This window comes from Micromesistius poutassou (assembly GCF_964030765.1).
Source record: "Micromesistius poutassou genome assembly, chromosome: 18".
Lineage (NCBI taxonomy): Eukaryota > Metazoa > Chordata > Actinopteri > Gadiformes > Gadidae > Micromesistius > Micromesistius poutassou.
In genome coordinates, this window is record NC_140288.1 from 347,503 (window position 1) to 361,972 (window position 14,470).

The window sequence follows — 14,470 nt, forward strand, 5'->3', positions numbered from 1 at the left end:
CATCAGGCTACCTGTCCGTACCATTCTTAATGGTGTGTCTTAATCAATTTTAATTATTAATATACAGTAATCTCAACACCCATATCCAGGCAAACACACACGAGCCTCATTGTAAACACATCAGTCCACATTCCTGTTCCCATTACAAAAATAGATTCTTCACTTTGTATATTGAAGTTATATTTGGGGGTCAACTGTACGCATTAAAGCAGGTGAAGGTGGTGGTCCAACATTATAAAGGGGCTGTATGAGGGAGGGGGGGGGTCAGTACACAGGGGGGGTCGACACTAGGGTTCACATTCCAGCCCAGCTCCTCTCCACGCATCGTGTCCGGGTTTAGGCTGTCTCCTGTCGCTCCGTTTATAGGCCATAAAACAGAGCAGCACGTCAGCGCTGCTTATTGACAGAGCACGTCTCGTCAAACACGGGATCCTCCATGCTGACGTTAACCGAACGGCCAACGAGCCCTCAGCCGTTGTCGCTGTGGACGTGGAGAAGGCTCTCTACGTCCGTCCCTCTCTCAGGCCTACAGTCACACTGCTGTTTGAAGAGCACAGCGTCCTGCTCAGACCGTCTACAAAGAGCTTACATCATCAAGAGCCATTTCTAAATACACCCTAAGGCGACGTGACCCAGATGGGCCTGCACAGGTGAGTCCAGGTGATGAAGGACTCCAGCAACGTGGAGGCAGACTACCTACACAAGTACCTGGGGGCCACGCCTACTTGTGACGTCAGAATTGGCGTGTAGTATAGTGTCGGTTATATAGAGACAACCGCTGTCATCAACCACTGGAAAACTTTTGCTAACATGGGGACATTTGAGCGCTACAAACGCGGTTGATATATTTAGTTGGAGTTACCACCACCAGGTGGCGGTGCTTCTCCCGTCAGTTCTCCACTGAGTCAGATATGGTCATTAAAAGATGTCGATGCCACTTCCTGTTCTTATTAACTCACAGGGTTGTGGAAACCAAAATACAGCAAATAACTCACTAACAACTTCCACCAATCCCTTAACTCGGACCCGATATCTGTGTCATTCTTTGAGGACATGAAGAAGGGGGAATCATGTACTCTTACGGTTTAATCTGAGATGAAATCAAGACTTAATCAAACATTTTCTCATAGAATTAGGCCTTGGGACAGACCTCTGGAATGTCCTGCTGCCCTCATCACTATCAGTGGACCAAAGCCGCAGCGCTGGAGTCCAGGTCCAGCGTCAGCACAAAGCTTTATTAGTTACTCCTGCAGATCATTAGTGAGTAAATAAGAATCAAGAACAGATATTCTGCTGAGCAGGAGAACAAAACAAACAGTGGAACCGGAGCGACCTAAAGGGTGTCAACGCATTAAAGAGAGAAGGACGGCTTCTCATTGGTCCTGGACGTGGTCACATGTGTGGAAGCAGTGAGTAGGGAGGTATCAAAAGGCCCTGGAGCCAGGGGCCCAGGGGCCCAGGGGCCCAAGGGCCCAGGGGCCGCTCCACTGAGCACAGAGGCTCCGTCCTCCAGGCCCTGCAGTGAAGGCCTCGTCTCCTAAAGCCTCTAGAGGCGCCGGGCGGCAGACCAGAGGCCAGAGGCTGCACATAGAAAATACAAAAGGTCTTAGAAAACAACCCCAGAATCACAACGTCACAGGCTCCTCCTCCTCCTCCTCCTCCTCCTCCTCCTCCTCCTCCTCCTCTTCTTCTGTTCCTTCATCCTCATCGCCGTGGTGATGGTGGGGGGGAGGCGCCGGTTACAATCACCGTGGTGATGGTGGGGGGGAGGCGCCGGGCACATCTTCTTCCAGTGACATCAGGTCACATGGGAGCAGGGGGGAGGGGCCAAGTCCAGCACTTAAAGCAGCCCGATTGGTCCTTTTTCCTTGGCATGGGAGAGTGTGTCTGTGTTTGTGTGCATCTGCATATATGTGTATATATATATATATATATATATGTATATATATACACATATACATATACATATATATATATATATATATATATATATATATCTCATGTGCGTTAGTCGCAGTTAGTCTCATTGGTATTCTCTGCCTGGTCGTCCTGTAACTGAGAGACCAGAGACTCCCACGCTGACTGGCACTGGAGGGGGGGAGGGAGGGAGGGAGGGGGAGAGGGGGAGAGGGGGGAGGGAGGGAGGGAGGGAGGGGGGAGGGAGGGAGGGGGGAGGTGGGGGAGATATTAATCAATGAATGACATCATGTAATACATTTAGATTTTTTAGCATCTAACATAAAAGATGCATCTTGTTGTGCTCTTAGTCCCTCCTCTAGGTCTCAGATACCTTCTCGTAGTAGTTGATGTTCTTGTCGGCCATGCTGGTCAGCAGCTGTTTGAAGTCCTGCCTCTTGTTGCTCTGCCAGCGCTCCCAGTCCGCCTTCAGGTCCGCGTTGAAACACTCCACCCTGTCCTGACACTTCTCCACCTCCACCGGCACCTGGAGAGGACAAACTACAGCTACAGCAGCCTGGAGAGGACAAACTACAACTACAGCAGCCTGGAGAGGACAAACTACAGCTACAGCAGCCTGGAGAGGACAAACTACAACTACAGCAGCCTGGAGAGGACAAACTACAGCAGCCTGAAGAGGACAAACTACAACTACAGCAGCCTGGAGAGGACAAACTACAGCTACAGCAGCCTGGAGAGGACAAACTACAACTACAGCAGCCTGGAGAGGACAAACTACAGCTACAGCAGCCTGGAGAGGACAAACTACAACTACAGCAGCCTGGAGAGGACAAACTACAACTACAGCAGCCTGGAGAGGACAAACTACAGCTACAGCAGCCTGGAGAGGACAAACTACAACTACAGCAGCCTGGAGAGGACAAACTACAACTACAGCAGCCTGGAGAGGACAAACTACAGCTACAGCAGCCTGGAGAGGACAAACTACAGCAGCCTGGAGAGGACAAACTACAGCAGCCTGGAGAGGACAAACTACAACTACAGCAGCCTGGAGAGGACAAACTACAACTACAGCAGCCTGGAGAGGACAAACTACAACTACAGCAGCCTGGAGAGGACAAACTACAACTACAGCAGCCTGGAGAGGACAAACTACAGCAGCCTCACACAGGACTACAACTACAGCAGCCTGGAGAGGACAAACTACAGCAGCCTCACACAGGACTACAACTACAGCAGCCTTGTGGACCCAAATAAAGATTGACTTTTTCTCACTTCCTTGTTGAAACCTGGAACCAAAGTGAATGTAAATGCTGCCCCTTGTGGTTGGGATTGTGCATCACACCCTAAACGGAGCAGCGTGAGGGGAGGCGTACCGGCGTCTTGTCCTCCTGTCTGCGGAGGACGGCGGCCTCCAGCCGGCCCTCGTACTCCGCCTGGCTCTGGTCCCTCTTCTTCAACACGTTCTGGAACAACAAGAGAAGGACCCACGGATCTCCTTTACTAAACTTTATTTATACTGAACGTCATGTTCAATGATATGGATCTACAATACAACGACGTTACAACATGTGCTCAGAAAGGCTCTTACTGAAACAGTCAGCGGGGCTGTGCTGTTTGCTCTTGGTTTGTGTTCCGTGTGGATCAGTCACATCAGAAATGTGCGGAGTCAGGGCTGAGGAACAGGACGTGAGTGCGCCTCACTTCCTGTGCAGACCTCGGTCAACGGTTTTGAACCGGTTGACATCCCTCAGGGTTCTGAAGACCATGATGGTGCAACTCACTGACAGATTGTGTGATTGCGTCTAGAGTTACACAATTAACCCACAACTCTAGGTTTGTGGATTAATGAAACCTATTTTGTGTAGAGCCTTCCTACGAGTTCTAGTTCAGTAATACAACAGAAGATCACAGAACTGTTGGACATCAAGTACAACCTCAGGAGTAGGACCTTCTTTTGTACTTTGGTATCGTTTAGTTACAGGGGACGACTTTAGCTCAGCGGGTTCAGTGGTAACCAGAGGGTTGCTGGTTGGATCCCCTGAATGTACCCCTTGTGTCACAGCGGGGGGTCCAGGACGTACCCCCTGAATGTACCCCTTGTGTCACAGCGGGGGTCCAGGACGTACCCCCTGAATGTACCCCTTGTGTCACAGCGGGGGGTCCAGGACGTACCCCCTGAATGTACCCCTTGTGTCACAGCGGGGGTCCAGGACGTACCCCCTGAATGTACCCCTTGTGTCACAGCGGGGGGTCCAGGACGTACCCCCTGAATGTACCCCTTGTGTCACAGCGGGGGTCCAGGACGTACCCCCTGAATGTACCCCTTGTGTCACAGCGGGGGTCCAGGACGTACCCCCTGAATGTACCCCTTGTGTCACAGCGGGGGTCCAGGCTCACCTTCATGGCCTCGATGTAGAGGACGTACTCCCTGAGCACCGGCAGCAGCTCCTGGCTCAGGCCCTCACTCAGGTCCTCCATGGCCCCGCAGCACGCCGCCACGCAGCCCGCCACGCCCTCCAGGGGCCGGCGCAGCGCCACCTCCACCCCCGCCCAGCCCGCGTACACCGAGCCGTACTCCCTCAGCTCCACCAGGTACTCTGGAGGGCAGGAGGACCGTCAGCACACAACACCACCCACAACACCACCCATCACCCCCCATCACCACCCAACACCCCCCATCACCACCCACAAGACCAACACCACCCCTCAGCTCCACCAGGTACTCTGGAGGGCAGGAGGACCGTCAGCACACAACACCACCCACAACACCACCCAACACCACCCCTCAGCTCCACCAGGTACTCTGGAGGGCAGGAGGACCGTCAGCACACAACACCCCCCACAACACCACACAACACCACCCACAAGACCACACAACACCACCCACAACACCACCCAACACCACCACCCACAACACCACCCACAACACCACCCAACACCACCACCCACAACACCACCCACAACACCCCCCACAACACCACCCACAAGACCACACAACACCACCCACAACACCACCCAACACCACCACCCACAACACCACCCAACACCACCCACAACACCACCCACAACACCACCCACAACACCACCCACAACACCACCCAACACCACACAACACCACCCACAAGACCACACAACACCACCCACAACACCACCCAACACCACCCAACACCACCCATCACCACCCACAACACCACCCACAACACCACCCAACACCACCCACAACACCACCCAACACCACCCACAACACCACCCAACACCACCCACAACACCACCCAACACCACCCACAACACCACCCCCCACAACACCACCCATCACCACCCACAACACCACCCAACACCACCCACAACACCACCCCCCACAACACCACCACCCAACACCCCCCATCACCACCCACAACACCACCCCCCACAACACCACCCATCACCACCCACAACACCACCCAACACCCCCCATCACCACCCAACACCACCCACAACACCACCCACAACACCACCCAACACCACCCACATCACCACCCACAACACCACCCAACACCACCCACAACACCACCCAACACCACCCACAACACCACCCAACACCACCCACAACACCACCCAACACCACCCACATCACCACCCACAACACCCACAACACCACCCCCCACAACACCACCCATCACCACCCACAACACCACCCAACACCCCCCATCACCACCCAACACCACCCACAACACCACCCACAACACCACCCAACACCACCCACATCACCACCCACAACACCACCCAACACCACCCACAACACCCCCCATCACCACCCACAAGACCAACACCACCCCTCAGCTCCACCAGGTACTCTGGAGGGCAGGAGGACGGTCAGCACCCATCACCACCCAACACCACTCCTCAGCTCCACCCATAAGACAACACCACCCATCACCACCCACCACCGGTCTGTCCCATGTGTGGTGGTGGTCTGTACTGGTCTGTACTGGTCTGTCCCCTGTGTGGTGGCGGTCTGTACTGGTCTGTACTGGTCTGTACTGGTCTGTCCCCTGTGTGGTACTGGTCTGTACTGGTCTGTCCCCTGTGTGGTACTGGTCTGTACTGGTCTGTACTGGTCTGTACCGGTCTGCTCCTTGAGGATCCTCTGGGCGATGCGGTCCATGGTCCCCAGCTTCTGGTTGAAGGTGTCCAGGTACTCTCCCATCACGCAGTACTGGGTGGGCCGCGCCCGCAGCTTGTAGCCCCCCGCCGCCTGCTTCACCGACTCCCCCACCTTGGTGAGTAGCGCCAGGCCCTGCCGCTTGTTCAGGTCCTGGGGGGCAGGGGACCAGAGGGTCTGTTAGGTCCACACACCCCCCCCCCCCCCCCCCAAGACACTGCGTGGTTGAGATCAAAACAACAGATGATCATCATGTGGTCCCATCCCCTTGTCTGTGTCCTACCCTGACTTGAATCCATAATACTGATTCTAGGGATCAGAACTGGCTGCTGCCAGGCCGGTGACGTTTCACAACCGCTTGTACTTTTGAACTTGGTTCTTTTGTGTGTGCTTGCCAAGATGGTCAACCTAGACAGTTGACTCTAAACATTTGGACTTTGTGGACCTGGTGGTAAATAGACAATCATGGATTATTATCTGACACCAACCCTTTGGTTTTTGTGGGACAGCTCAAGCGTCGTTTATGGACCAGAACCAGTTTGTTCCAGCGCTGGAGAGGAGCATAACCAGTGTCCCAGTTCACCCCATCCCCTGCGTTACATGCTCCCCCAACACTGTCCTGTGCATCAGGGGGCTAGGCTCTCTGACGGCGGAGGAGTCTACAGAGGTGGGCCCTCACCTTGGCGGTGAGGAAGGCGTGGAGGTGGGGGTTGAAGGAGAGGACGGGGTGGTCCGCCACCCTCTTCAGGAACTTGTCTAGAGCCTTCATCCTGGTCTCCACAAACTCCTCCGAGAAGCGATCCACCACACCCTTCATCACAAACTTCTCTGGGAGAGGCTGGAGACCGGAGGAGGAGGAGGAGGAGAGAGGAGGAGGAGGAGGAGGAGAGAGGAGGAGAGAGGAGGAGGAGAGAGGAGGAGAGAGGAGGCCCCTGCTGTCAGTCATCATCATGTCCTTCAATTGGAATCGCAGATAAAATTATCTCCATTTTACGGATATATCTCAATAATATAAAATATTTTGAAAATGTCGATTCAGTACAAATTCTGTATGAAGAAAGGAATCCCTTCACCAGATGAGTTGTACAGTGTTAGGACAGCACACCCAGTGCCAAGTCCATCACCTTAAAACCTGTAGATCTGTAGTCTCCATTTTAGCCCGATTCTTAAGATTGATTGACTCGTAATTATGCTCATGCTTAATGTCCATGTACTGAGTCAGACTGCATTATAGTGAGTGTATTTCACCAGGCTATACATAGTGAACCCTACACTGCCGCTCTTCAGTGAGGTAGTGCTGTTCTCCTCATCGCCCTCCTGCCCCCTGACCTCTCAGCCCTGCGGTGAGGATGGAGCACGTCTCCAGCAACCAGTTAAAACAGGAGTGCACAGCCGCCCCACGTCACTACGGAGGTCAGAGTACGGAGGTCACTCCCTCAGTCAGAGTACGGAGGTCACTCCCTCAGACGGTATGGCCTCACTCCTCCCTAACTCCTCCCTGACTCCTCCCTGACTCCTCCCTGACTCCTCCCTAACTCCTCCCTGACTCCTCCCTGACTCCTCCCTGACTCCTCCCCACTCCTCCCTAACTCCTCCCTGACTCCTCCCTAACTCCTCCCTGACTCCTCCCTGACTCCTCCTCACTAACTCCTCCCCACTCCTCCCTGACTCCTCCCCACTCCTCCCTAACTCCTCCTCACTCCTCCCTAACTCCTCCCCACTCCTCCCTGACTCCTCCCTAACTCCTCCCCACTCCTCCCTGACTCCTCCCCACTCCTCCCTAACTCCTCCCTCTGATGGAGAGCCCGCCCCTTTGGGTCAAATGGTCTGACACATTCCTCCATAGTAGCAACAGCATTGACATGGTCACGTGATGTAATGACATGGTCATGTGACATACTGGGATGAGGTGTGTTGGTTGGCTGTCTTCCAGCTTCATCCTCAGCCAATCAAAGTCCTGGTATCTCCGGCGCAGGCTGTACTCCGGCAGGTCAAACTCAATGCGCGAGGTCTGGAGGCGGAGACACACACACACACACACACACACACACACACACACACACACACACACACACACACACACACACACACACACACACACACACACACACACACACACACACACACACACACACACACACACACACACACCCCCCTCCTTAGTGGCTCTGTGTTAAAGATGGCCTTAATTATCACTTGGTGTCCATGTTGAGCTGTGATGTTTGTTCGTGTTCCAGAACTTCCAGAGGCACCAACACCATGAGGAGAACTGATTCCCTTTCTAACGTTCAAGCCTTTTCTACCCTCAACAAAGTCTGCTTCCCTTCTGCCGGCTCCATTTAGCATTTTATCCATTTTCCATCAGACAGACTTCATTCTTCGGTTAATGGAACCGTTGGGTAATGCTCACATCGTAAAGGATCAATACAATGCCAAATCCCTGCTACTCCAGCCAATAGCAGCCCTTGGTGGAGACTAACCAGCCAATAGCAGCCCTTGGTGGAGACTAACCAGCCAATAGCAGCCCTTGGTGGAGACTAACTAGCCAATAGCAGCCCTTGGTGGAGACTAACTAGCCAATAGCAGCCCTTGGTGGAGACCAACTAGCCAATAGCAGCCCTTGGTGGAGACCAACTAGCCAATAGCAGCCCTTGGTGGAGACTAACTAGCCAATAGCAGACCTTGGTGGAGACTAACTAGCCAATAGCAGACCTTGGTGGAGACTCTGTAGGTGATGTAGGTCTCCATGGTGGAGACGTGTTTCTTGGGGTCGTCGACGGTGACGAAGAGGTCGCGTGTTTCCGTGGAGGCGTAGAGGTCAAGCGTGTCTGCTTCCAGGTCATCGTCCAGTTGGAGTCGGTTGAGTAGCGATGACACAGAGGCGGGACTTGACGTCTCAACCGGCTTGCCATTGGTCAGCACGGCTTCCTGTTAAGACAAAGGCCAAAGGGGACGTTTGAGTGGAAACAAAGAGGGCACAGATTGTGATTGATGATTAGAATGTCTCCCTCCTTCAATGGAAGCCTTGTTGATTCTGCTGCCACACACACACACACACACACACACACACACACACACACACACACACACACACACACACACACACACACACACACACACACACACACACACACACACACACACACACACACACACACACAGCGACGCTACAGAAACTTCATGGGGGAGAACAACATGATAGTAGAAGGATTAAATCCTCAAATGGAGGAAGATCTCACTCAACTGATGTGACTTTGTTGACTTTTGTTGACTTTTGTTGACTTGTGATTTTTGATGTGACTTTGTTGACTTTTGGACCCCTTTTGCCGAGTTACAATACCGCTGCGTATCTCTTAGTTTCTGGTGAATCCAGAATGAACTTTGTTCGTCTAACGTTGTGTACTATGAACTGTTGTGTTTGGCCCCCTTCATTCTCTGCAGCTAGGCCAAGCGGCGGCTAAGAGACTGAGTGTGGATGTGTCTATATGAATGAATGGCCAGCTGTTTCAGAATGACTCCCGGGTAGAAAATCAACCTGGCTTCGTGGTTCCTTTACGGGGGTACATGACAACAGGGTACTGTTCCCAGATAGGAGAAGACTCCCTCACATGCTTAAACCTCCACATGATTAGTGTGTGACTACAGTATGAGTTTGTAGCGTGGAGCGTAGCTGGGAGTATTGGCTGAACAGATGAACCTTGATACGACCCATGAATAAACAATTCCTTCAGAGTTTGTTTCCTGTCACCATGACAGCTAAAGTCACACAGTGTCTAACTAACTACCACTAATCCCTCACCACTACATACCCTACGTCTAACCCAACCATCAAAGAATGTTCTATGCTATAATGGAGACTATTACAAACCCATACACTTCACAAATAACATCCAACATAACATTTCTGTAGGTGAGACTGGCATACATATTGTGGACAGGAGGGTCTACTGATAATTGCGGGTGTTTGAGTCCCAGGTCAAAGGTTCTAGGTTCAAGCCCTGATGTACCAGTCAAGCTGTAACCCCTCCGGCTCCATAATGACCGCGTCTGGACAAAGCCTAGTTTGAGACGTGAAGACGGGTTTATATGTTCAGAAAAAACGGTCATGGAAATTTTGAATCACTCACAAAAAAGCAAATAAAAAATCACGTTAGGTAAATAAAGCAGAGAGGCTCTAAAGTGAGACTGTTTATACAGTGATGGTTTGTATTCGCCTCAAGTGCATTTATAATCATTCCTTCTTTCCGCACACACGTTATATTGGTGTCGACTCTCACTCTATGGTTTTATCCCATCACTTCCTTCATCCACGGCCAGCTTGAAGGGAGCGTTTGGCACTGGGTGCAGCTAACACGATGCTGTGGATGTACGGCCCCTGGATAATACAACCACGTCGATCAGGGCACTTAACTACCTAGATCGAACTGGGCGTCTAGATCCACACATCTTATATGCATGCTGATGTTTTGTTTTTTTTAGTTGCCGACCTTGTTTACAATGAAGACTACTGTGTCCCCGTGGTGTGAGGGGGACCAAGAGCCGACGACACAACCACCACAGAAGACTGGGGCTTTAGTTGGCTCGTGGGGTCATTCTATTCAAGGTATCGTTGTCTGAATCGGTCACCGAGGGGCGACTGTCACCGTTTCTCTACTCTGCTCCACATATGGGAAAACCACCGTAGAAAATAGCAGATGAATCATACGAAGAAATACATGCATGCGTTGATAACCACACGCCGGGAGTAGCGAGTGCCCACCTTGTCTCCTCCACCACCACCGCCGCTGCTGCTGCCGCTGTTGGGGATGTGGCAGCTGGCGGTCACATCTGGGACCGGGGAGAGCACCTCCGGGCCGGCGGACAGCGGGTGGGTGGTCCCGCTGACGGGCTGCAGGCCCCGCGGCGCACCGACACTCATCGTGGAGCTCGACGCCCGGGGATCCTCCGCTCGTCGCCCGCGGTCAGTCGACCCTCCTCGCGGTCGGTCGCTTGCGGTCGGTTCAGGGGCTGCTTTTCCAGGGTCTTCGGCGAGATGCTACCCCCGCTGCACGGCCACAACTGTCACCTGATCCACGTTGCGCAGGTCCGGAAGTAGTAACGCCCGAGCCAGGAAGTAAACACACGGGCTGCGCGGTCACGTGATCCCAGGCGGGTATTAAACAGTCCGGCGGCGCTCCGCTCCTGTGACGGGAAAGCTCGTTTAATACACATGAGAGACGACGCACGACCGACTGGCGACTCTTCGTTCTCAGTTAGCTGTACAGTACTGCGCCCTGGTAGCTGTAGACACGTCAGAGAGCTGAACAAGCCGAGCCTTAGCGGAGCGGAGTGAGTCCTGTGTCGTGCTATGCTAAGTGATGCTAGCGCGGTGAACCGGAGCGGTGACGTCATCAACCCTGCAGCCTCCCTCTCTCCTCTTCCTGTCTCGAAGATGACCTCGACCCCCCCGGGACCAGGTACACGGCCTCTCTCCCCCCCCCCCCCCCGGGACCAGGTACACGGCCTCTCTCTCTCCCCCCCCCCCCCCCCGGGACCAGGTACACGGCCTCTCTCCCCCCCCCCCCCCCGGGACCAGGTACACGGCCTCTCTCTCTCCCCCCCCCCCCCCCCCCGGGACCAGGTACACGGCCTCTCTCCCCCCCCCCCCCCCCGGGACCAGGTACACGGCCTCTCTCCCCCCCCCCCCCCCGGGACCAGGTACACGGCCTCTCTCCCCGCCCCCCCCCCCCCGGGACCAGGTACACGGCCTCTCTCCCCCCCCCCCCCCCCCCGGGACCAGGTACACGGCCTCTCTCCCCGCCCCCCCCCCCCCCGCCCCCCCCCGGGACCAGGTACACGGTTTCCACCCCCCCCCCCCCCGGGACCAGGTACACGGTTTCCACCCCCCCCCCCCCCGGGACCAGGTACACGGTTTCCACCCCCCCCCCCCCCCCCCCCCCGGACCCCCGCCGTGGAGGCAGGGCGGTGCTGATGCTGAGGGGCTCATCCACAGACCTAGTGAACATCACGTGTGTGGACGGGAGGGGTTGGGTTCCAGTCCTTCATGTATCTGATCACTGTGGTTATTAACACCAGACGGGTCGACTGAATACAAATATGGATAGAACCATAACATTGTTCAAACAAAGTCGAGTTTAGAGATCTAGTTTAGATCTAGTTTATATAACTATTATTTAACTAATATAGTCAACTCATTTTTCCATCAGCTTTCCAAAACAAACGTGTAGCGATCTTGGCGGAGCTGGATAAGAAGAAGAGGCAGCTGATCCAGAACCAGTCCATGAACACCCCGGGCGGCAGGTAACGCACGCTGGCTCTGTGTTCCCGCTGGGAGAAACGATTTACACGTCACTATTGCTGTTGATCTTCATCTATATCTTCATCTTCTCTCGCTGTGTCTCCCCTCTAGCATCTCTCTCTCCAGGCCCAACCTCAAGGAGTTTCGGGACAATGCAGAACAGCAGCACATTGCAGCTCAGCAGAAGGCTGCCCTGCAGGTCGCTCTACAACACACTCGCACATTAATAAATAATACTCAACCATAATTCATCCTTTGCTTTTATAATTTAGGATTTTAATTGCTTATTGCATATTTTATTGTTAAAGGACTTGGTTGTTTTAGTGTATAACGTAGTTGATTTGTGTTGTGTGGTTGTGTTGTGTATAACGTAGATGATGTTGTGTATAACGTAGATGACGTTGTGTGTTGTGTATAACGTAGATGATGTTGTGTGTTGTGTATAACGTAGATGACGTTGTGTGTTGTGTATAACGTAGATGACGTTGTGTGTTGTGTATAACGTAGATGACGTTGTGTGTTGTGTATAACGTAGATGACGTTGTGTGTTGTGTATAACGTAGATGACGTTGTGTGTTGTGTTGTGTATAACGTAGATGATGTTGTGTATAACGTAGATGACGTTGTGTGTTGTGTATAACGTAGATGACGTTGTGTGTTGTGTAAAACGTAGATGATGTTGTGTTGTGTATAACGTAGATGACGTTGTGTGTCTGCAGCATGCACACGCCCACTCCTCGGGGTTCTTCATCACTCAGGACTCGTCGTTCGGGAACCTCATCCTCCCTGTCCTCCCCCGCCTGGAGGCAGCCGAGTCCTGACCTCTGGAGGCCCTGCCCTGACCTCTGACCCCTGGGGACCCCGACCCGACCCCTGGTGACCCTGACCCGACCCCTGACCTCTGACCCCTGGGGACCCTGACCTGACCTCTGACCCCTGGGGACCCTGACCCCTGGGGACCCTGTCCTGAACTCTGACCCCTGGTGACCCTGACCTGACCTCTGATCCCTGGTGACCCTGACCCGACCCCTGACCCCTGGAGTCCCTCTCCTGACCCCTGGAGTCCCTCTCCTGACCCCTGGTGACCCTGACCCGACCTCCCAATCAGTCTCCAGACCTCAGGTTGGGGGCGGGGCTTCAAGATGATGTCAGTCCTTTGGTTCAAGCGAGGGCCAGTAGTATGGACGGCTGCTCTGATTGGTTGTCTGAGCTCCCCAGCCGCCCCCACCTCCCCACTCACATGTTCTGTTTCTACGCCGTCTTCCATGTCTCTCTCTATGGCTCTTTTAATATGCTGTCCCTTGTCATTTCACCAGGACGCTGCTCTCTAGAGGACAGCTCTCACTCTGTTTTATTGATCTTAACTGTTTTTTACACGGGTGCAGAGAAGTTGCCTTTGTCAAGTCGCCATCTGGGTTGCATTGCTTATATATGTGTTTGTTTGTGTGTGTGTGTGTCTAAGGCTTTCTCACATGGAACATTAATACATATATATATTTATGTAGGTATATGTTGTACATTGATCATTTAAGTACATATATATATGTTGGTATACAATGTAATCTTTTAATGGTCGTGGTTAAGTCTCGTACTCTGCAGTTTAATAAATAATTGGAAATAAAGGAGGTGTTTAAGTTTGGCTGTCTGCTACAGAAGGAGAGTTTGACGTTAGTTCTTAGGCCCAGTACTCAAGGAGCTATGGATGAACAAAAGGGACATTTCAAGTGAATTTAATTTTTTTTTTTTTTTTCATGTTTCAGAAATGAACATGTATGAGATTTGTAGTGTCAAGATTTACTTGATTTTGACTCATCTCACTTAAAGCGTAAAATGTCCCCTTAAAGTATAGACATAATAAAGCAGAATAGGATTGTAGGACTACAGGATTCATTTGAAACTTTTAAAACTTAGGTTTAAAAAAAAAAAGTAAACTTAGGTTTGAAGTAGGTTAATCATTATCCATATGCAATGTGTAAAATCGTTTCACACATTTATATAGTTAGAACTTTATTTGTTCAAAATGCCACTTTAAAATATATATTTGGAGCTTGGTGGACCATTTTGGAAAAAAATCTTTTTAAATACATGTGATATCTAACTATAATCAGAGG

General features: G+C 52.4%; 2 protein-coding genes across 2 annotated transcripts; one reads left to right on the forward strand and one right to left on the reverse strand.

Annotated features, from left to right (window-relative positions):
* Positions 1-6: 6 nt before the first annotated feature.
* Positions 7-11,120, reverse strand: snx30 (sorting nexin family member 30). Its single transcript, XM_084483028.1, has 9 exons — positions 10,821-11,120; positions 8,774-8,989; positions 7,962-8,072; positions 6,741-6,899; positions 6,025-6,214; positions 4,318-4,517; positions 3,294-3,383; positions 2,291-2,443; positions 7-2,088 (listed from the first exon to the last, which is right to left on the reverse strand). Exons 1-9 carry the CDS (start codon positions 10,977-10,979, stop codon positions 2,008-2,010), a joined length of 1,359 nt encoding a protein of 452 aa, XP_084339154.1. The 5' UTR covers positions 10,980-11,120; the 3' UTR covers positions 7-2,007.
* Positions 11,121-11,204: 84 nt separating this feature from the next.
* Positions 11,205-13,975, forward strand: inip (ints3 and nabp interacting protein). The gene is made up of 4 exons (XM_084483029.1): positions 11,205-11,517; positions 12,268-12,361; positions 12,471-12,558; positions 13,079-13,975. Exons 1-4 carry the CDS (start codon positions 11,409-11,411, stop codon positions 13,178-13,180), a joined length of 393 nt encoding a protein of 130 aa, XP_084339155.1. The 5' UTR covers positions 11,205-11,408; the 3' UTR covers positions 13,181-13,975.
* The last annotated feature ends 495 nt before the right edge of the window (positions 13,976-14,470 follow it).